General features: G+C 39.1%; 2 protein-coding genes across 6 annotated transcripts in view; both read left to right on the top strand.

The window, feature by feature from the left end:
- LOC134822456 (uncharacterized) overlaps positions 1–18,972 on the top strand; it is a 44,639-nt gene extending 25,667 nt beyond the window's left edge. Inside the window, exons 20-47 of one of the 5 annotated variants that reach the window (XM_063833547.1) lie at positions 867–979; positions 1,182–1,282; positions 1,474–1,623; positions 1,946–2,047; positions 4,783–4,955; positions 5,116–5,198; positions 5,316–5,401; positions 5,708–5,860; positions 6,150–6,221; positions 6,360–6,452; positions 6,683–7,018; positions 7,174–7,399; positions 7,535–8,074; positions 8,316–8,408; positions 8,610–8,746; positions 8,959–9,099; positions 12,075–12,191; positions 12,371–14,398; positions 14,559–14,687; positions 14,875–14,945; positions 15,238–15,335; positions 15,609–15,698; positions 15,922–16,081; positions 16,266–16,385; positions 17,231–17,354; positions 17,526–17,618; positions 17,907–18,107; positions 18,324–18,972. In XM_063833547.1, coding sequence (XP_063689617.1) covers positions 867–979; positions 1,182–1,282; positions 1,474–1,623; positions 1,946–2,047; positions 4,783–4,955; positions 5,116–5,198; positions 5,316–5,401; positions 5,708–5,860; positions 6,150–6,221; positions 6,360–6,452; positions 6,683–7,018; positions 7,174–7,399; positions 7,535–8,074; positions 8,316–8,408; positions 8,610–8,746; positions 8,959–9,099; positions 12,075–12,191; positions 12,371–14,398; positions 14,559–14,687; positions 14,875–14,945; positions 15,238–15,335; positions 15,609–15,698; positions 15,922–16,081; positions 16,266–16,385; positions 17,231–17,354; positions 17,526–17,618; positions 17,907–18,107; positions 18,324–18,392 — 5,899 coding nt within the window. In that variant the 3' untranslated portion in view covers positions 18,393–18,972. The remainder of the gene's footprint in view (positions 1–866; positions 980–1,181; positions 1,283–1,473; positions 1,624–1,945; positions 2,048–4,782; positions 4,956–5,115; positions 5,199–5,315; positions 5,402–5,707; positions 5,861–6,149; positions 6,222–6,359; positions 6,453–6,682; positions 7,019–7,173; positions 7,400–7,534; positions 8,075–8,315; positions 8,409–8,609; positions 8,747–8,958; positions 9,100–12,074; positions 12,192–12,370; positions 14,399–14,558; positions 14,688–14,874; positions 14,946–15,237; positions 15,336–15,608; positions 15,699–15,921; positions 16,082–16,265; positions 16,386–17,230; positions 17,355–17,525; positions 17,619–17,906; positions 18,108–18,323) is intronic. The other 4 variants (XM_063833548.1, XM_063833550.1, XM_063833551.1 and 1 more) reach the window with 4 other exon arrangements.
- The window catches only part of LOC134822458 (NADH dehydrogenase [ubiquinone] flavoprotein 2, mitochondrial-like), a 32,625-nt gene extending 10,320 nt beyond the window's left edge, over positions 1–22,305 (top strand). The window contains exons 2-7 of the mRNA XM_063833556.1: positions 19,380–19,512; positions 20,052–20,177; positions 20,484–20,612; positions 21,098–21,234; positions 21,487–21,559; positions 21,735–22,305. Of these exons, the coding sequence (XP_063689626.1) occupies positions 19,386–19,512; positions 20,052–20,177; positions 20,484–20,612; positions 21,098–21,234; positions 21,487–21,559; positions 21,735–21,892 (750 nt within the window). The 5' untranslated portion in view covers positions 19,380–19,385 and the 3' untranslated portion in view covers positions 21,893–22,305. The remainder of the gene's footprint in view (positions 1–19,379; positions 19,513–20,051; positions 20,178–20,483; positions 20,613–21,097; positions 21,235–21,486; positions 21,560–21,734) is intronic.
- The last annotated feature ends 943 nt before the right edge of the window (positions 22,306–23,248 follow it).

The following is a 23,248-nucleotide window of genomic DNA, read 5'->3' on the forward strand; positions in this document are numbered from 1 at the left end:
CCCTGTCTCTTGATCCCGTCGACTCTACCGGAATGGATGAGTAGACTGCCATTGTCCAGTAGAGTGGTGCCAGATCCAGGCATGTGAGTCTCGGTGATCCCCAAAAGATCCAATCTGTACTGATCAATGTTTTGACTAAGTTGGTAGAGCTGTGTAGATGAGCTGACAAGAGATAGAACGTTCCATGTTCCAAAACGTAAAAACTGTTTGCAATAATTTACTGGATTGGATTTGTTGGAAGCAGGGTCAACATGGATGATCTGTTGACTAATAAATCTGGTCGGATGACGAGTACCCCCTCTTCTCATCAGGCGACTGGGGTCCCGTAGGCTTTGCTCAGCCTCCGTCATGCTGGAACCATCCGTCCTTGAATTGGAAGTAGCACTCCGTCCATTTGATGTGTGTGTTGTTTCAGTAGCGTTGTTATTTGAGGTGGAAGGGATGCTGGCCCTTCGCACCCGATGAACCGCATGCAGTCCTAACGAGACAGATGTCCCGGTTATATTTTTCGACCTGTACTGGTCTAGAGCCGCAGATACAGGTAAATGTTATCTTGTAGGTAGATGCAGGTGGATATTATCTTGTAGGTAGATACAGGTAGATATTATCTTGTAGGTAGATACAGGTAGATATTATCTTGTAGGTAGATGCAGGTGGATATTATCTTGTACAATGTACGTAGCTTGTGACTGATATTAGACCCTGGAGTGATTACCTGCTGTTAACTGAAAGAAAACACTTGAAAAACAATTCATCTAGTATTTAAATTCAAGTTTTATTTTTCGGAAACACTAAGTAGTGTCTGATAATCACAGTTAAATGTTAACAGCGAAATTTCATATATTTATCTATACCCACGTTTTAAGGTGTACGGTCGTGAAGCAGATTCCAGAGAATCCTGACGTGTTTTTCACCGACTTGTCGGACGAGCTTCTCTCTCTGGACATGCCTTTTACAGACTGGGTGGAACGGAGCTCGGGTATGTTAGTTTTAATCATATAACCGATATTTAATATGTTATCAAAGAATAAAATAGCAGGAAAATGTGTGATTCAAAATTTTAGACCTAGGCTATTACACCCACAGTTTTGGCGAAGATTTTTCTAATTTTTGTTGCATTTTATCAACCTGCAATCTGTATTTAAGTCCCGCTCAACCGTTCACTTATATATTATCTGCAGGCACGTTTAAGCCAGGGGGAGAGGTAGTGTTCGAGCTAACTTTAACTATCCAGAAACCTAAGCTCAACTCTTTTAACAGCGACTCTTTTGCGGGAGAGAAGGTTAGTGATTCAGTTGCATTAAAGATCAAATTTATTTTTCAGGAAGTACCATGATGAATTAACATGCAAATATCTGTAACGATATGTCTGTAACGCATTTATTCGTCATATAACTTAAAATAACTTACATAAGTTAATTAATTATCAATGTAATTCATGTCAAATTGCAATTTTAAATCAATTCCCCCCAGTCAAGGATAGCTACGCCCAACAAAGTGAAACCAGTGAAAACACCAGTGAAAGTCAGGGCTCAGATCCGCCAACCACGTGATGAACCGGTTATACATCTGGATGGGGTGAAGGTTAAGAAGAGCAAAAACAGGAAGCCTCGAGACAATCAGGTATGCTTCAGGAATTTAAAGTAATATTTCCCAAATAAACAATTCATTACTGAGATCAATACACAAGTACCGATAAAACCAGGCATTTGGTTGTTGAATTCAGGGACAAAAGGAAATCGCGGCATGTACGGAATCGCGATTTTTCCCATTATTTGCGACAAATTTTATGTATAGTTTAATGCATAGCCTGTTAAAATTCGCGGTATCGCGAAATTTTGCCAAAATAATCGGGAAATCCTTTTGTCCCTGTTGTTGATTGTTTGATCGGTGTTGGCTCAGTGTGATTTAAATAAATAACTGTAAATTAAAACACATTTTTCAGGGGATGCGTTTAGACCGACCTGAAGCTAAGAATGAAGATGAGAGGCACAGGATAAAGAGGGTACACAAGAAAGCAGATGCAAATAGCATCATAGCTCGCAAGGTTCGTCTACACTCTACAGTCTCACCTTTTCCTTCTCATTTAGGATATAAACCAGTACTAGACAGGGACAAAAGGAAATCGCGGCATGTACGGAATCGCGATTTTTCCCATTCTTTGCGACAAATGTTATGTATAGTTTAATGTATAGTCTGTTAAAAATAGCGGTATCGCGATTTTTGGCCAAAATAATCGCGAAATCCTTTTGTCCCTGGTACTAGAGGAGCAATGTTATAAGAAAAATTATCTCTTTTCATTTTAGTTTAGATATTCATAATTATTATAATAATCGCTAGATCCCGGTTGTTTCTAGCTGAACTTCCATTAATATTATGATAGAGGAATTCACTGAATAATATTATATCAAATAGATGGCTGACACAAAAACAAGTTGAAATCATTTCCCACATGATTTCAATGACATACAAAGTTAATCTAGTTGCCCACTATGAATAAGACTAAAATGGGACCACAAAACTTACTTCTAACCCTGAGACTTGGCCTAGCTGTCACCGTCATCACTCTCCAAATACTGCACTCAGACGAGCAGAACACCAGTTCCACCTCTCCCTGGCTTCGTGCCAAATCCACCTCCTCACATTCTACCATTCCTGAGATGTTGACACATATCTCCTCCCCTGTTATCTCCATGGTTATCTGGAATGGCATGGACTCGGTTACTTCTCCCAGAGCGTGCCATGTAGTGTGGTCCACTTGATGGGGATTCAGCTGAAACTAAGTCGGACTGTCAACTCATCAAGAATCAAGATCTTAATGAAGTCACATCTAACCCTCTAGTGCAACTATGTTTATATGGTTTTAATGTAACATTTAGTGTAAAATTTAAAAATACCCTGGAAGTGTCAAAAAACCTGGTATTTCCTGATGTTGATCAGTAAAAGAGGTATTGTCTCCTCTGAAGAGAAGGGTAAAGATGAGGAGAGTGGGAGGAGTGGGTTATACTCACTTCCATCTCGTATCTCTAGATATCCCTGCAATCACAAAATTCATGTATGCAGATTTTGTTGTTCTTTTAGTTTTAGCGATTCAACATACATAACAGTTATCTTATAAAAATAGTGCAGGAGTATAGCACTTGGAGTGAAAAATCTCGCCCTTATCAAAATGAACAGAGACACAGAGACACAGAAATACAGAAACACAAAGACACAGAAACACAGAGACATAGAGACACAGAGACACATACACACAGAGACATAGAGACATAGAGACATAGAGACATAGAGACACAGATACACAGAAACACATAGATACATAGACACATAAACACAGAGACACAGAGACACATAGACACATGCTGACTATAATACCTGTATCCCTAAGAGTGGGTCACAAGCTCTCTCTACCGTCTCACCAAACACTACAACCATCTTATCTAACAGATCTCGTATCTTGAAAACTCTCTTCTTTGTGAGATCGTATTCCTGGAGTCTGGCACTCTTCAGGAACCACACAACAAGTATTAACCTTAAAACAAACATTCGGCCTAGAAGGGACCCTGTACAGTGGCTGATTTCAACTAGAAGGGACCCTGTACAGTGGCTGATTTCAACTAGAAGGGACCCTGTACAGTGGCTGATTTCAACTCCAACCTTCTGTACTGAGTCAGCTTAAACTACCAACACCAACTTATGAACGAACAGAATGATAGTTATAAAACATAGGTTCTTGACAGTATACAACTGTTTACAGGGTGACATACTGTCTCTAATAATCTCTACACAGTGGTGCATGAGGCAGCAGGGGGGGGGGGGGGTAGCAACTAACAGTATGAAACATCACCTTCATTTACTTACGGTTATTGAGACTGTTTAGAGTGGAGGTGGAGTTACTGTGATTAATTGTAACACTATGGGTTCCTCATAATCATTAGTTTACCGTGGTGAATCAATGAAACCCGGTATAATATATTAATAAACTATTCAGCCAAAACCGCGAAATTTCGGTCAAGGAGACGGCAGAAAAGCTTCTCTTCTAAAATCTCTTCAAATTCTATTCTGATGATTTTCCGTTAATCGAGGCTTTCTTTGGGAATAGAACTTTCATTACCTCAAGGCTCAATCGTGTCTTGTGCCATCTTCAGTGACCTTGCTAAATGATCATTCAAGAAAAATTCAGTCAAAACAGTGAAATTTGGGGGGGGGGGGGGGGGAGGGAAAGTGAAGTCTGTTCTCTACAAATACAACAAAAAGGTACTTTAGAAATGTTTACAGTACTAGGGAAATGTTTCTAACCAATCGACCATATATTATATAATACGACTTACGACTGACTTGACTTAAATTTGGGGGGGGGGGGGGGGGGGGGGGGGGGTCGCAGAAAGCTGAAATCTGAAAATGTCCTACCGGTAGGACATTTTCAAAATTTCCATTCCGTCAAAGCTTTCTCGGACGGAAATACTGGTTCCAATACGTACAATGATATGTAGTTTTGAATGGAATGTTACAGGTTTCAAGGTCTAGGTAATACGCAGATAGTGTATAATAATGACCCGACCTGTTATAGAGCTAAACGTACCCAGGATAAAGAACCATGTGCCGTGTGAGCACAGACTGTAAAATATTAGGATTATAACTGCTAGATTAAGATAACTAACAGTTACTCACCCTGGGCCGTATTTAAAATATTTGTTTTTGAGGTTCTTCAATAGACCAACTTTAAAAAGAAAAAGCGTATCAATCAGTAATGTTTAATATATACTCACAACAACCTGACAGGTACGAGCGGAACAAAACATCGCTGCGCGTCAAGAACAACGCAACACTGAGCTTCAGCGTGCGCGCCAAGCTGCGCTGGAGCTACAGAAACTGCGACTGCAGCAGGAGACCATGTTGAAAGTGAGGAGATATGCTCGGCTGGATCACATGTACTGTGTAGCTCACAAACACATGTTAGTATTCTGTTGTGTTGGGGGCCGGGGGGGGGGGGGGGGGGTAGATAATCGTTACTCTGTAGATGTTGTTTAATTATTTTGAAGATTCTGACTTGTGATCTAAAATCATCTTGATCAAATTAACTTTTAAACGATTATAAACTATAAATTATTACAGGGAGACGCCTGTAGTCCACGAGTACGAGGAGCATATTGAAGCGATAAAAGTGAGACCAGGGTATTACATTGACTGTATATCAGGTAATAGCCGCCAAGATTTATAATGTTGTAATTTTATGTTCATTCCTGGTGAGCAAAAACAGTTTTTTTTGTAAAGTTTCACGTGTTACTTTTGGCTGACTAATGTAATAATTTCAGCTAATGAAGGTATAAAATCACTCCTACAAAGAGTGGGCGGTGACGACTCCCTCCGATGTTGTGGAATACCTTACATCGATCCGAAAGTATGATAACTCATTATTTGCTATTTCCCAAAAATTATGATATTAACTACTTTCATACTAGTAAACTTGATTATAAAGAAAATGATATGCGATCGCGCTGCTATTCCTTACATGTGCATATTGTCTTCAGTCTACTATACATTTCTACGTTTTAGTTTACGATTATGTCTTAAAATGTTGGATCATTAGTTAAGACAACCGTGTAACTTTCGCTTTCAATCTGCATCTGTAACTTTCACTTTCACTCTGTTACTTTCACTTTCACTCTGTTACTTTCACTTTCACTCTGTTACTTTCACTGTTCAGGTGGTGTTTATGTTTGAGGATGCTGCAGGAAAGAGGTGCATCAAAATGGCACCTCCGGTAGCACCTAAACGATCTCCAGACCACGAGTTTGATGCTGAAATGCCCACAAGAGGAAAGAAAGTGAAGTCTGTTCTCTACAAATACAACAAAAAGGTACTTAAGAAATGTTTACAGTAGGGAAATGTTTCTAACCAATCGACCATATATTATATAATACGACTTACGACTGACTTGACTTCAACGTCCGAACAGAGATAGTTTTCTTCAAAATCTGTCTATCCAGCATGAGTTTGTTAATCTCCTTGCTGTCGTCAAGCCCCGTGTCCTTCCGAAGAATGTCAATATATGTGAGATGTGGTCTTCCCCTTATATATAATATAGATTTATTAATTCATGAATTTATCAATTAATCGATTAATTTTTAATCCACTTTACTTTCCAGAAAAAGGTGCCCGGATCTGCTGCATTCCTACACAGGAAACCTCACAGACATGACATTAAACACAGCCAACAGGTAACTTTCCTTAATGCGAGACGATACTTTAACAAAATAAAATTAACACAATTAATTTTACATAATTACTGTAATTAGAAAGATTATAAATAATTGTAATTTAAATTTACATGATTAAATGAAACCGACTGCTTTCAGAGTGCCTCCCTGTACAATAATAATCAGTTTAAGAGTCGAGTGATGCAACAGATAAAAGCTTACCATGTTTCATCTGTTGACCAAAAATCTGCCGTAAGTTAATTTAAAGGAATCTTAAGATTGTGAGCTTTAAATTGTGAGGGAAATAACGGAGAATATTTGCATACTTTATACTTATTTCAACGGATATAATCATTTTCTCGACTACAGTACCCTCACCGACACATCTAGAGATGGATCAGTCCGTAGGATACTTATCAAACCAGCTAATTCAGCTATTGCCGTTATAATGAACCAACAATAAACTCAGTTGAACTCCACAGGAGTACAACAAGAAACCAGGGAGTGTCTCATTCCACCGAGTTATCACCCAGCTACCCACCACCAAACAGATTAGTCCCAGCAAGTACAAGAGTACAGACGGACAACCTGTCCCGATCCTGCAGTACACCGGCCAGCCCCAACATGAACATGCCGGACAACATGCCGGACAACATGCCGGACAACATGCGGCTCAGTATGGAGGACAGTCTCAGAGTGGTTCTAGTGTGCTACCGGGGAGTAATGTGAGGGTATTCAGTGGGAATTCCAAACACTTTAGAGTGCTGGGAAGTCAAAAGAAGAGTATAAGTCCCAAGGAGAAACCCATATTTCCAAGCGTAAGTCCACGCTGACTTTTCATTTCGATTGTCCAAATCTTCCGAGTTCCTTTAGCTGTACAATGGAGGGTTGGAGGCTAGTTTTAATCTGTAATATTATTAAAAGTGAGTACCTAATTAAAATATGCAAAATGAACCAAACCCTCTTTCTTCAGGAGTCTCCCAGGCTAGTTCTGCCCTACGTGTCCGACTTTCCTAAGTTCCCTACTAACCGGACTGTCTCCGGAGAAACACTCACCAGACCACATACCTCTCATTCCGGACAACATTCCGGACAACATTCCGGACCACATTCCGGACCACATTCCGGGATGATAATCTCTCCTGCTAAGCAGATGGTTCCAGCTAGTGCAGCTCTTGAAAACATAGCTAAACGAGATGGTAAGTTACCTGCTTCCTGTTCTTCAAATATTTGCCCATTATTGTACCAGCATTTTTATGACTCAGAACTGTCTTCCAACATTCCACATCTTCCCTGTATTACCATCCTCTCGCATTAACATAGCACAATTTCAGAGCATAACTTCACAGACCCAAAATCACCACACCAAGAAGACCCCACCCGGATATCTGATATCTCTTCTAGATCCACTACACACGTCCACCCTGAGATCACAACTAATGTTCCCTCTCATGAGGGGCAGGGTGGAGAGCACTCACTATCAGTTGAACCGCTGACACAATCTGAGAAAGTTTTAGTCGGTCTTACTGCCTCCTTTAATAAATCAGAAAAACGTTCTGTGACGTCAGTGTCAAGCCAAATAACGTCATCGGGAAACCAAATGAGTTCATCTTCAAATCACGTGACGCCATCTTCAAATCACGTGACGTCATCACCTACCCACAAAACATCATCAACAAGAATTCATGCACCATCTGTGTCCTTATTACCAAGGCTACCTCCTTTTCCTAGTATTCTTTCTGGCATGAAAATTCCTGAAAAATCCGACATTGTTGCCGTTCCAATAGGGGACATTCTACGAAATCCTGACTATCAATATTGGGAGAGTCTGATAAATAGACCCAAATTGGTGACATGTGACCGTCTAACCAATGGTGAGCTTGCTCGTTGTTCATGTGCGTTGTTCATGTGCGTTGTTAACTGTACACGCATGTTTGTTATCTGTATACAGGTATATCCTCAGCTGTGTAACGATATCTACGTGAATCCAGTAAATTACTTTCGATATAATACTTTCGATATGATACCAAGTACCCACGAATCCAATATCAAATATTTGGGTTATTGCACCACCTCATCCTGATTAAATATCTCATCATATTGTTTCCTCGTTAGATAACGATAAAAGGGTTACAACAGATAGACCGGTGACTACTACGGTAAATGAGCCTAAACGACACGGACTAGAGGACACATCTGAAGCAGAAGGTAGGGACATTTCCAATTTTATAGCACTTAATTTTACACCATTTGAAGTGTCTCATTTAATTGTCGGTCCTTTGATTCACTTTAAAATGCACCAATCTGGGGTATCATATAAGTGATAATGTCCATAGGATTAATTAACCCCTTCAAAAAGGTAGATTTCGTTCTCCTAGAATCTACAAAACTGACCCGTTTCACCCCCAGGTACAATGCAAACGAGCAGCATTGTTATCAAGAACATGGCCACCTCAACCCACCCTCCTGCTGGACATTCTTTAAAGAACAGTAGTGGTAAGGTCATGTGTGTTGGTAGTCGGGGTACCTCTCCTGCTGCTAAAGAAGTGAGTTTCATTAACTTATAGTAAATTATCATTCATTTGAGTGATCATTAAATCAGTCATTTTATGATATTTATTCAATTTTTAATGATTAGTTAGCTTTAATTTGTTTAGTTTAAAAAATGTTAGCACACTTTTTGTCTCCTTTGGAACGAGGTGTAGAATCCACAATTAGAAGAACAACATTTTCTAATGCGAGTATCCATTCTCTCCAGACAGCCATAGCCAGACCTTTCACCAGCAGTCCTGTCCGCAAGAAACCACGCAACGAGTTTGATGTGTTTGAGTTTGATTCAGAAGCAGCGGAACACGAGGATAAGTGGAAGTGTTCCTCCGATCACTACAACGTTTTAAAGGTGAGTCATGTTAGGAATTTAAGGAATTTTGGTTTCTCCAAAACCTACTGTTTTTACTGGTATCGTGTGGAATGCTAGCAGAACAATAAACACAACCATTAGTTTATTACTAACCTCATGTACCACCCAGTAATAGTCATGGCCCTGAATGTCCAGGTCCCCATGAACTTTGGTCGTCACCACCTCTCCTCCCCCACCCACAACAACCTCACCCTCAACCTCAACAACAACAGAAAGTCACGTGCTAACTCTCTCATACTCTCCTTTAACAGTCCTGTGATAGAACGTCTTGTAGCTACCCTGGAGATTACCAGCCTGGATATGGCTGACTTCCAGGAGGGTTCTGTGGAATGTTTTGTGGATTGTCTCTACACGGGAGATATCGAGAAGATGGATAAGGGGACTTTTAGAGAGGTTAATAAGATGGCGAAAGTGTTTGATGTGGCCTGGTTGACAGGGAGGTGTTCGGGGTACTTCAAGAATCTGGTTGATGGAATGACCGGCAGCTATGAAGATATGTTGTATCTGTTCCAGGAGGCAAGCTATGTCTGCATAATTCTCAAAGAACGTGGCATGATAAACCTTACCCTTGCAAAGATAGGATCTAATACCGGGTGTAAGACTCTTTTCCTCCGTAAGTTTCTGGAAGATATAACGGACGTTTCCACTAGACAGTTGGACCTTGTTGTGGAGCTGGCTAGGAGAGATCTTGGTATTGTGGTTCAGTCACTGACTGGGAAGCTGAAAACTCATCTAGCTGAGCAGGGTGCGGTTATGTCGGACATTTTCCGGCATTTCTTGGATACTTCAGATTTGAGGATTTGCCGGACTTATCATAAGGCAGCTTTTGACGAACTATTTGATGTTCTAGAAGGATGCTCTGTTGATGATCTCAGGTGGGTTCTTGCTCTGCACAGAAAGTCTATTGAAGAGGTTCCTAAAGATCCCACCCAGTCAGGTGAGCTTCAACTAAAACCAGTGGCAAAAAAATATCCAGCTTTCATAAAAATGAAAGTTCCCAATATCATTAACAGGATCGATTTTACAATTAAATTTGAAGATTTCATTTTAAAAGTCGTAGCAGACGAAGAAGTTACAAACGTATTCATTTTTGCTGAGGCAGTCTGGAGGTATGTGGATTTGAATCAATCAAAACATCCACCGGTTTCCCAGTGGTTAAAAGATCGTTTCATAGCTGAAATAGGAAAAAGAAGATGGAAGATTAAGTATGTTGCTTCCCTCGGCGTAACAAACTTTTATCAACGTGAAGGGCATCTCAAAAGGTTACTTAGTGATTTATTTTACGATCTTGGAATGATTGGCAAGGCTAATGATTTAGGTTGTTCTTTCTTGTCAAACGGTGTCAATTTCTCATGCCTACGTGGTAGAATTCCTAGAGAGCTTAGTGTATCATTTGTACATGGAGTTAAAGATTGCAAAAAGAAGGGGAAATGTGGCTTAATGCTAAAGATAAATCCAAAAATCGCCGAGGAGTCGATTGTCAATATAACCCAGAATATTGAACTTTGTACTGACAATAGTATGTATCCTGCAGACTTGCATGTTCACAAATCCACTGTAGCGGACTTCGAAAACGGACATATTCATCTGTTGTTCGGTGATGGGAAGAATATCTATCCTTTATATCCAGAGCTTAAACAGCGGTATATTCAATGGACATTTTTAATACGATAAGTTTTCAATGTTATTTGTGGATAGTTCATGGTTCCCATGGTTAAACTTCATTATTTTATCATTATTAAAAATATTATGTATACTAGATTTAACAGCTTGAATTAATATAATTATTATTACATACTTTAGTGTGTTCAAACTTTGTTTTCCCTGTAACATCTATATAATTATTAATTTTCACTGATGTCGGAAATATTTTCACCATTTCAAATTGTGCTATAAGTCGGTAGAAAGTTAAAGTTAACAATAATCATAAAGTTCTTGTTATGATTTCTCCCACACGATAGATTTTCAGAGCATCGAAGAGCAGTCAACAGGCCTTTAACCTATCTTACTATATATGAAGCGAGACGATATATATGGGGGTTCCGTACCATTTTACTGACACCACAGCATCAACTTTAACGCGACTTTCCGCAAAAACCGTAAACGATATACAACTGAAACTTTTTTGACTGGGTCAAATGCTTTAATGGCCTCCAAATCAGCATGAAAAAATAAAAAATGGACCTAGAAATAGGAGATTTAGATACCAAAATATGGATTATGGACCCCCAAGTGGTGTCAAAACCGCGAATTAAATAGGTAATAATTATTTTAGTCTCATGAGTCTTGACACCATTTTAGGGTTATACGGGTTCCTGCTAGTCCTGACAATGCGTTGGCTGCTCATTATTTTGAATTTCACAATAACTTAGATGCAGACATTTATTTCAATATTTTAGAAATTAACTTGTATAGCACCGTTAAACGAAAAGTGATAGAAGCGTACTACATTAATTTATTTAAACCTAGTATCAATAATGAAGAAGAGTGCGAGAAGCTTAAGGGATTTCTTTTACAACATATTCAGAGATAAATTTAAACAATTAGCACTCGACCCTTATGTTCGGTAGATATATGTGCTTGGACAGAGTACAGTGTAAAATACATCACAATTTTATGTAATATAGAATACCATTCGATGTAACCTGTATTCAGTGTGTGTAATTTTAATTTAGCATTTTAACTAGTATCTAGAACCATTTATAATTGTATACTATCATTTGTACCAATTTTAGCCTGAAGATGGCGTTGACGCCGAAAATTTGCATACATTCCTAACTTCTTGTTTTATTTGTTCTTGTCTCTTTCAAACGGATATTATCCAACTATCAGTATTTCAAATATGAGACTCATAAACAGCGAACTACTCCATCATTTGAGATTTCTCCCACAATTCACTAATTCCCTTAGATATCATTATCGACATGATATTTTAACTGATAACATCTCCCCAGCAGCGCGAGAAGAAGTACAAGAAGAAGTCAGAAGATGAGAGTAGCAGGACCTCCAGTTCCTCCAGCGTCTCTCTCAAGTTGTCCAGTTCTACCAAACCATCCTGGGTTGTAGTAGAGGTAAAAAGAATCCCTTTACTTGATAACGTCCCGTGTAGTCAAAGTGAACTAAATTGGGCCATGAAAACTGAAAGCAGACAATTTCGTGATTTTGAATCAAAAATGCTGTACAGTGTACATATTACGTTATTTAATGAAGAATACCATACAACTGTTTAAAAAATACTGAATCATTTCAGGCATTGAAAAACAAGAAATATGAGAAGATAGATGTAAATTCCTGGCTCACCGAAAGAGAACAAGACCAACGAGCGCATAAACTTGAACAACGTGGCCAAGAAAGCGAGACTCCTCACACTGTCTCCGAGCAGACAGGGTTTCCTTACAACTCCAAGTCAGGGGAAGGTGCTATACATATTACTGGACCGATACTGACCGGACCACCAGAGCAGTACAGACTCTTTGCTGCTCAACCTGGTAACCCTGGTAACCCTGGTAACCGTGCTTCTCAGCCGGACCATAAGTACCCTCGTGAAGCTCCTGGTGATATCGAGCCAATTCCCAAGCAAACTTCAAGAGATTTCCTCCTCGGTGAATTTGACGCTGCTCTTAAGAAAATGGAACGAGCGAAAGTACCGGAATCTCTAACAATCAAGGATGAAGATGAAGAGGATAAGGAAGATCCCCGACCAATGGTTATCTCTCCGACTCTTCTAACTTCCAACAAGATCATGGAGAGATCAATTCCAAAACCACCTCCATCAAAACCCATCATCCTCTCCAGAGCAAGTCTCACCAGTAAGGTAGAAGAGAAGGTGTCTCAGCAGGTGAAGATATCACAACATTCCACCCCTGATAAACTATTCCCAGGAGTGGGAAATGCTGTTACTATTTACCGCTCTAAGAGAGTCAAGCATGTTGACAAAGGTCCGGTTGGAGGCGGAAAGGTTTTTGTTTCCAGTGGCCTCGAGACAGTTCAACCTGCGAAACCTAAACTTAGAGTGACCGAAACAGCTTCTAGAGTTTTCCATTCTGTTGAGAATTCCAGAAATGTTACAGCTCAGGTTCGGTCAACCGTTGATATTCAGGCTCGGTCAACAGTTGATGACCACTTGGACGAAATCTTTCCTCCGGAGTATAATGCTGGCAAAAAAGTTTCAGAAGCCAAAAAAAAGTACAAAATGTCAGGATCATTAAGAGAGTTACAACCTAAAGCAATGAGCAACGCTCCCCCTAAAGCACCTTCTCCTGTGAAAGAGCTCTTGAAGGATTTCATCAAAGAACGAGAAATAAAGAAAACCCTGTTCTTTGACGTGAATGCGTGGAAGTCTAAAGTTAATGATCCCCATAAACCCACTCCGATACCCGACCAAGAGTGTAATAAACAAAACAAGAAAATTATCGAATCCTTCAGCTCATACGATCCACCCAGACTCCCAGGTCAACATTCCAAACCTTTATCCTTCACTGAAAGTTTAAAATCAGTTGACAACTACCAGCTACCCGCTCATCTTCCTCAAAACTCCAACCAGCACAGTTTATTAGCTGAACTTAACTCTAACGTAAGTCCAGAACCAGGGCACAAACCCACTATCACCATCCTTCAGGCTGGATACCAGGCATCTCCTGGCAAAGTGTCCTTACAGGAGACCGGCAGTATTCTGTCCACTTCCATGGAACTTTGTGAGACTTATCCTGAATCTACAGCTCCGAGAATCAGCCATGTTTCATCACCGAGTGTCAGTCAAGTCAGTCCAAGTATCAGCCACGTGACCTCCAGTATCAGTCACGTGACTCCTTCTATCAGTCACGTGACATCTAACATGAACATGAGTCACGTTTCATCATCCAGTTTTAGCCACGAGAGTACCATCATGGCGCCTCCTTTGTTTTCCCTCGCTAGATCCGTATCCAGCAGTGATAGTCAGATAAGTTTATTCAGTAAGACGAATCTTGGATCTACAGTTTTTCCTAAAACAGAAGACAATTCTCAAACCAGCACTTCTTCCCCATCAAGTGTATCAAATCACTGCATACGATTACCTGACAAAAACATTTGTTCAAAACATTGCCTCAACGAGTTCCTAAACTTCCAATATAACAACCTCAAAATCAAATCTGAGATTATTGACCCAGCACCTACTGTTACCATTGTAAAAGTGGAGCCAGGTGAAGCAGTGGTCAAAAAGGAGAGTCCTTCTAGTATCAGGTCTAAACGCAAATCAGCTATCATTGCCTCGCAAAACTTGGTCGAGAAAGTTTACAAGGTCAGTTTTCAGTTTTGTAGATCTTTTAGACTTCTTACAATCAAACTCTCGTTCAAGAGTCGCCAACAGCCAAATTAAGCTCACTTGTTTAAAACATATCTGAATCCAGTACATTTTTTTTCATGAAATTCTCACTTTCTCATAAACTTTACTACTTCAGGATGAAGACCTGGACCAGGATCCGGTAGAACGGAAGAACAAGAGGAAGTGTGACAGACCAACTATCATACAGTCCCCCGCTAAAACGCACACCTTCAAACAGAGCCCAACCAAAACTCCCATAAGAATGGTAATGATTGTAAATTTCACTAAATTAGTTTCACTGATTTGTTTTCGGTCGAGGGTAGATTATTGAGTGTGCAATTTGCATGATAAAATATTCAATTGATAAAACAGGAACGCTCATTCTTTATTTCATAGAAAAAGTGTTGCTATTTTAGAAGTTTTATGATTTCTTATCTTTCTTTCAATTTCAGAGGTCAGTTCAGAGCAGCGCGGTTAAGTTAAGACTACAGATCAGACAGGCCAATAATAGGACATATATCAGGTAAACTTAAACTTTAAACTAGGTTTTAAAAATCCTATTTCGCTTTAGAATATTCCTCGTCCATTTAGGCGGGTGAGACTGGTGCTGTGGTTTTAAACTCAGTAGGGCCATCATATTAGGGCCATTCTTTTACCGTTCTGAAGACAATTTTGCAGTAAAGAAAATACACTTAGCTGAGGATGTCAAACGTTTTCGTTCGAGAGATGATGATCTTAAAACTTAACCGTTTTAGATAAGCAAAAATAGCCCAAAAATAGACCTTAATTTAGTGTCTTTATTTACTTATCTTCAGATGCAAACGAAAAGAGCGAGACCCTAGCGAGAAAACCTTCCCAGTTTTCATCGTCGCCACAGAAGACGGAATCTATGTCGAAACGGATGATGCAGACGGTAAGCATACCCAATTTCAAACACAAGGAAATGTTTTAATATATTGTATATAAAGCACAAGATATCAGCTTTGAATGAGCAGATGATGAGTCGCGCAGGGGTACTTAAACCAGTGGGACATGTGCCACTGGCTATATTATCAGATTGAGACCCTGGGGGTTTCTCTGTATATTGTATAACGCGCTAACTGATGCTCTTTTCGAACACAAGGAAATATTTATAATCCTATCGTGAGGAGTACTTTATATTGAAACTATTATTCACATCCGACAGACGCGTGGACGATTATCAGCACTCTGCTACAGAGGATACGAAATGCTAAACACCAATCTGTATTACATGGCCTCGCTATGTGGACACTCGGTATGAGGAACATACCATTCTATTTATAATAGAATGATTTATTTGTTAATTATTAACTAAATTAGTTCGATGTTTCGTTCAGTTCATGATGATGATACATTTTCTATGTATACTATGTATTGAAAGTAACAAAAAAGGACCCTGATTTAATTACCAACCCCTTCCCCCGTCCCTGATCTCACTGTCCTTAAGCTCACTGTCCCTAACCTAACTCTCTCCTCAGCACACGACTCAGTGGTCCACATAATAGAACAACTACCAAACACCCACCGACTAGAGGAGTATAGTTTCCATTTCCCTGAACACGGCCCCCAGCGCTCCCACATGAGCCGGGTCCTGCCGGTACCTCCTGGAGGCTGTGCTAGAACACTTCCTGTCGTCAGGTTCGTCTTTAGTTTGTCTTTAGTTTGTCTTCGGTTTGTCTTTAGTTTGTCTTTAGTTTGTCTTCAGTTTGTCTTTAGTTCGTCTTCGCATTTTACGTGATTAATTTTGGCGGATTTTAACCCCCCTGAATTGTACATATATATTTTCGCATCACAAACAAATGAATCCTAATTCTCATTTCAGGAAGTCTTACATCGATCAGTTCTCTTTTTTAAACCATCCCAATCGTAACATAAAACCGCCGAGTATTGATGACAATAAACTAGCTGTTGCTATGGGAGACAGTGTTAATCTTTATAGCAGGTTTGTTATTCGTTAATTAAATAGTTGCAAGATTTTCTTGCTCGACTGTTTTGTTAATTTTGTGTTATTGAGAAAGTTACAGTAACTGTCGAGGTAATTGTCGTTTTAAAAGTGAAGCTGCACATTGATTGACATAAAAGCAGTGTAAAGGCGTACATAAATACGTACTTTATATCGGGTAGGACACGTACTTTATATCGGGTAGGACACGTACTTTATATCGGGTAGGGCACGTACTTTATATATCGGGTAGGGCACGTATTTTATATTGGGTAGGGCACGTACTTTATATCGGGTAGGGCAAGTACTTTATATCGGGTAGGGCACGTACTCTATATCGGGTAGGGCACGTACTTTATATCGGATAGGGCACGTACTTTATATCGGGTAGGGCACGTACTTTATATCGGGTAGGGCACGTACTTTATATCGGGTAGGGCACGTACTTTATATCGGGTAGGGCACGTATTTTATAATATCGGGTAGGGCACGTACTTTATATCGGGTAGGGCACGTACTTTATATCGGGTAGGGTACGTACTTTATATCGGGTAGGGCACGTACTTTATATCGGGTAGGGCACGTACTTTATATCGGGTAGGGCACGTACTTTATATTGGGTAGGGCACGTACTTTATATCGGGTAGGGCACGTACTTTATATCGGGTAGGGCACGTACTTTATATCGGATAGGGCACGTACTTTATATCGGGTAGGGCACGTATTTTATGTCGGGTAGGGTACGTACTCTATATCGGGTAGGGCACGTACTTTATATCGGGTAGGGCACGTACTTTATATCGGGTAGGGTACGTACTTCTCATCTCACCTCCCACTCTAACCAGGAGGACGACCTCTCTAGGGGACCTGCCCATGGCTATGAGGTACCGCCACATAATGAGGACTGTCAAGGAGGTGCTCTGTGTATGTCCTAGTCACATCCACGGTAGAGGTCTCTACTGTATGCAGGTATTTGGGCCGTGGGGTTATTAATGTCAGCGCTTAGATGAAAGATCTAGTAAGTCGTGACACGCTTTGAACGGATTCTGATATATAACAAAGCTTTGAATATCCTATATAGTGTGTATATTATGTTAAAATTGAAATCTTTATATCGATTCTTAAACTCTTAACTTACAGGATATATCTATGGGAGAGATGATAATAGAATACAGCGGGACACTGATCAGACCTGGTCTGTGTGACATCAGAGAGAAGTACTATGACAGCAAGGTAAACGTAATGGGAGGCAACCCCCTTTTATTCCAGCTAAAACAAAGCTTAATGTTATGATGAAAATACACATCACCACCATGGTCGCTGTCCCCCAAGGGGTCGTTCACATATTACGTAATCAGCCAAGGGGGTGGGGTTTCCAAATGATGACGGTAGTGTAATTTTGACACAATAGCCGTGTATAAAACTGATTACAGAGGGGGGGGGGGGGGTAAAAATTGTTCAAAAAGTGATTACGTAATATGTGAACGTCCCCTAATTAGTATTTTATTTGTTTATTTGCAGGGTATAGGGAGCTACATGTTCAGGATAGACCGTCAGGAAGTAGTAGACGCCACCATGTCCGGCTCCATGGCCCGGTTCATTAACCACTGCTGCGACCCCAACTGTTACTCCCGGATTATCAACGTGGAGGGCAAGAAGAAGATCATTATCTTCGCTGAAAGGAACATTGTCAGGGGAGAAGAGCTCACTTATGATTATAAGGTAAGAACTGGGATAATTTCGGGATTTAAGAAATGTTGTAACTCAGAGGTAGGCTGAAATTTAGATGGCCGAGATGTGCTTACTCGTATTTTTTATTAAACAATCAAGATAGTTCTCAGAATATTTTCGAGCGTTTTTTTTTCTGACGAAAATTAATTGATATTTGTCAGTTTCCGCTCTAGATACGGAGGAGGAATTTCATTCAATTCATTTCAGTTCCCCTCCGAAGATGTGAAAATTCCTTGCTTGTGTGGTACAGAGAAATGTCGAAAGTGGATGAATTAGCCAAACAAAACGGGTTAAACTACGGATCCATTGACGGATTAGCGACAGGTATTGTCGCAGAGTGGACTCAGAAAACTACGTATGGGACTTTAAGATCTTTGCATCTTCAGAATGAACACGTGATACAAGGGACGTCAGAGGAGCGTCTGTTCCGAAAAGTATTTTTAATATAGACGAAAAGATGAAAGGAACATTTTTATCTTTTGTAAATAGTTAATAATCTTGATATTTGATAATATAATCAATTTATATAGTTTTAGGTTGTTTCATTATTGACTGAGAGCGCAAAACTTTGTTTGTTGAAGTGAAATTTGATGGGGTGCTTACTACTTTGTCTTTCGGAAATCATTGCTATTCCTTCAACCTTGTTTTTAATGTTTAAAGCTTTTAAGTTATTTCAGTTTTAACTTATTGTTAAGTTATTATTGCGTTATTTCTTTGAAATAGCCGTTTAATTGCGATGAACCTTTAACGTTTCGAATTTTTATAGCTCACATACATTCTTCAATTTCTTTCATACGGCACATAATACTGTTCCCTTCTCAGCTCGTTTTTAGTTGTATAATGTTAGAATTTTCAAGAGGCTTTGTCTTATTCTGTCAATAGTATTCTCCGTCATTAGTAATGATTGATTAATAATAATTAATATTACAAAGTAATATAAATCTCACTACAATATAAGATGACAGCAGAGATACTCGATTGATTTGAAGCCCCTCGTAAGGGTAGTGTCTCTAATGAACTAATTTATTACATTTAAATCATAATCAGCCACTCCTGAAAAACATAACTTCTAGAAAAAATATACCAAAAATTTAAAAATGAATTCAAATGTGATAACTCATAACAAATAGCTCTAGGAAAACTGAAATTCAGCAGTTCCATATATTATATTTATTCATAAAAGCAGCATTAATTAAACGTAGCAACATTAAACGTAGCTATCTTATCAAATCCAGCTGATCCAGTTTAACAACTCTCTATAATAGCAAGATGTTGAGCTCGCACCTGAAGCGACTAGCAAAGCTGACAGTAACCCAGGCAGCAAGATGTCTCCACACTACTGGTGTGGTACAGAGTGGTGCTGGCCCTCACAACGCTCTCCTATCTCATCTTGAGGGTATTTGCTTATATTTACTTATTTACTTGTGTATTTATTGACAGAAACTTTAGACTTGTAAATACAGACGATTTATACCATTTAAGACTTTTTGCAACAGATAGAAAAGCATGGAGAGAGTTAAGCATGATTTAGTTTATTCTGTGTTATTTTTCTCTTGGTGACTTATCAGGTCATCAAGATGTTCTTTAACATTTACTTTATCATTTACTTTAACATTTACTTATACATTTACATAAACATTTACTTTAACATTTACTTTATCATTTACTTTAACATTTACATAAACATTTACTTGGACATTTACATAAACATTTACTTATACATTATACAACTTATACATTTACTTTAACATTTACGTAAACATTAAATTATAATTTTACGTAAACATTTACTTTAACATTTACTTTATCAATTAACATTTACATGAACATTAAATTATAATTTTACTTTAACATTTACTTTAACATTTACTTATACACGTACTCAAACATTTAATTTAACTTATTAATTAATTTAACCCCCCTCACTTCCCTCAGAGGATGAGAATAAGGCGGACATGGCGTGGGAGTTTACGGAAGAGAACAAGGACCGATGTACGGGAATCATAGCTCAGTACCCTGACGGACACCAGCAAGCTGCTGCTATCCCTCTTCTCGATCTCGGTATTTTACTTTCTCTTTGAGTAATAAATTATATCATATAGATAGAAAATAGCATACTTTATTTCTAAGCCTTTAATAAAGTTATACGATAAATTTTTCTCATTTATCACCGGATAGTATGCTAGCTGGAACTCTGGAAGGTTATGAATTGTGTGCTCTATCTATAAATAAATACAAACAATAACCATTACCAATTAATACAAAACAAATCAGTGAACAAATACAGCACGGAGCATGGTTGCCTCAAGCAAGTAAACAGCAATTTCGAAAAAAAAGCATCTAAATGTAAACATATCAATATCTCAGCTCAAAGACAGCACGGAGGATGGTTGCCCCTAGCAGCAATGAACCACGTAGCAGCAGTACTAGACATGGCCCCCATGAGGATCTACGAAGTAGCTACTTTTTATACCATGTTTAACAGAAACCCTGTTGGTAAGTGAATTAAAGGGTGGCAGACAACTGAACCCAATTGAACCTAGTTCCCACGCAGTTAACAGGCACCCAATCAGCTTAATTGGGTGAAACCTGGTAAACTGTTAGTGATTTCTAGTGACGATTGGGTTCAGTTGTCGTTTCAAAGTTAATTAGGTAGTCTGATTGGGTTTATAATTAATTTCCCAAGCTACCCTGTCTAGGAAAAGTCCAAATTGGGTTCAGTTGTCCGGTAGCCGAATTAAAGTAACTTATTAACTGACTGTAGAAATTAAGTTAGCAAATTAATTAAACTGAAGGCCCCCAACTGAAGATAAGAGGGTGTAAGTGGTATAAAGGGAGCATATTTCTCATACCATTTCAAATTTGTAGCTACATTGAATTGTATTGATATTAACTGGTGAACAATTGAGGCTGATTTCTCTTTCGCCTTCAATACAGTAAACATGACTTCTCTTTTTATTTCACTATTTCACTGTCCCCAGGTAAATACCACGTGCAGATATGCACCACCACCCCGTGCATGCTACGTGACAGTGACATGGTAGTGAGGGCTTGTAAGGAGAACCTGGGTATCGGGATGGGAGAGACCACTGCTGACAAACTTTTCACTGTTTGCGAGGTGGTCTTGTTGTTTATTTAATATTTTTGTTTTTTATTTATTTATTAAGTTCTTATTTTAATATTAAGGTCACTAGTTCTTATTGTTACCACTGATTTAGCTCATCTTGGACACGCAATGTTTTGCTTCTCTCAGATTTTCGTTTTTCTAAATTCTAATGAACCAGCTGCAAGATGAGATTAGTTATTAAGTTAACTCAATCAATTATATTTTAAGCATATTATCTAATTAAAACTAATGTTATTATATCAGGTGGAATGTCTGGGTGCCTGTGTGAACGCCCCCATGATGCAGGTTAACGATGCCTACTACGAGGATTTATCAGGTAACCAGTAACCAATAGTAACCAGTAACAAAGCCGTCTGAGCTACTTCTCTATCATGATTAACTAAGTTATCGCTAGCAATATATTCTACATTTTACTTTTCATTTTTAATTCTCGGTTTAATATTGAAATTTTTCAATTTTCAAGTTCACCTTAAAAGCCAGCTCCCCAACAGAGGAGGACGTACACGAGATATTGGATGGGCTCCGTGAGGGCAGAACTCCGAAACCAGGCAGCAGAATAGACAGATTCGCCAGCGAACCAATCAACGGACTCACGAGTTTAACTAGTCCACCAACGGGTCCTGGATTCGGAATGAGAGAGGATTTGTAATGTTTAGGAGGTGTTGTTTTTCTGGTGCTTTATCGTGTCCCTTGTTAATATTGTGGATTGTTGGTTTATCCATGTCCTGACCCGGCCTATAGCAGATGATAAGTGATTAGAATAAACGTGAAATGTTTAAGTCAAGGAAATTGGAAATGTTGATGTTCTCATTGCTTTAAAAACCAGCGATTTTCAGTTTGGGTTTTTGAGATTATTTACAACTTTTTTCTACTACGATCACTTGGTCAGATAATTATGTTAGTTATTGAGGTTATTGACATCATAAATCATAAGTACAACGAAAAACACCGCGATCTTCATATTTTTGTGATTGAGGAGATACATGAGTTTAGAAATAGATAGAAGTTTGTAAATAATTTATGATATTAAGTTTTTCCCGCAGTGTAGCGGGATCCACTTCAGTTGTGTTTTATTTGTTAGACCGTGTACATAAGATGTTCACTATTTAGTGCTCTTCAAAATCGAATATTGCATAGACATATTTTACCGAGAGCGACCTGCGCGCGTCCTACAGTATGAGACTTACTTACTTATTTGCTGTTTTAGCTGCGCTGCAGCAGGGCCATCAGGTGAAATGACCACCCTTTACTTTGGGCAACCATGGCTATATATTTAGTAATTAGTTACGACATGAAACCGGCACTTACAGGAAACCGAAGGATCAAGTCTAACGCCAGCGACGGTTAAGCCTAGGGGGTGCACCATAAAAATAAACTTGCTCGGATTTAAATAATTTTTGTACCATTGTTTTCTAGAGACTGTGAGAATTTTCATAATACCAAATTTGTCATACCTTTTTGGAAAGATCAGTGAGTTTCGCCTAGGTGCCATATTTGATGGTGCGCGGCTTTTGGAGCAAAATTAGCTGTAAAAGTCGCGTAATTTGACCAAATTTGACCAAATTCGTTGATTTTTGTCGTATTATTTGGATATATCTTCAGTTCCTTGAATGAGATCATTCTGAAAATTGGCGACGACCTTCCAATAGGGCTTCCACAACTGTCCGAAAAATTTGGTGGATATCGGAGTTGATATAGTGATCAAAATGGGGCAAAATACGCTGCTTTTAGCTGTAACATAATGTCTGATGGTTGGATATGCTTTAAACTTTTCGGACACCTTCCTTGTAAGTCTATAAGTAAGCTTACCAATTTTTGTTGCAATCGGAGGTCGGGAAGGATACTTAATATCTATTTGTTTGAAGAAAATTGTGCTGGCCGAAATTAGCGCTAAAAAACCATCTTACAGTCGGCACGCGCGGCTCACTGTCGATGGCGCACTACCTATTAAGCCTAAGGTGTTGACATACGTTGCATGCCACTTTTCGCGCGCGAAGCGCGCGCC

This window comes from Bolinopsis microptera, chromosome 10 (assembly GCF_026151205.1).
Source record: "Bolinopsis microptera isolate Bmic1 chromosome 10, MBARI_Bmic_1.0, whole genome shotgun sequence".
Classification (NCBI taxonomy): Eukaryota; Metazoa; Ctenophora; class Tentaculata; order Lobata; family Bolinopsidae; genus Bolinopsis; species Bolinopsis microptera.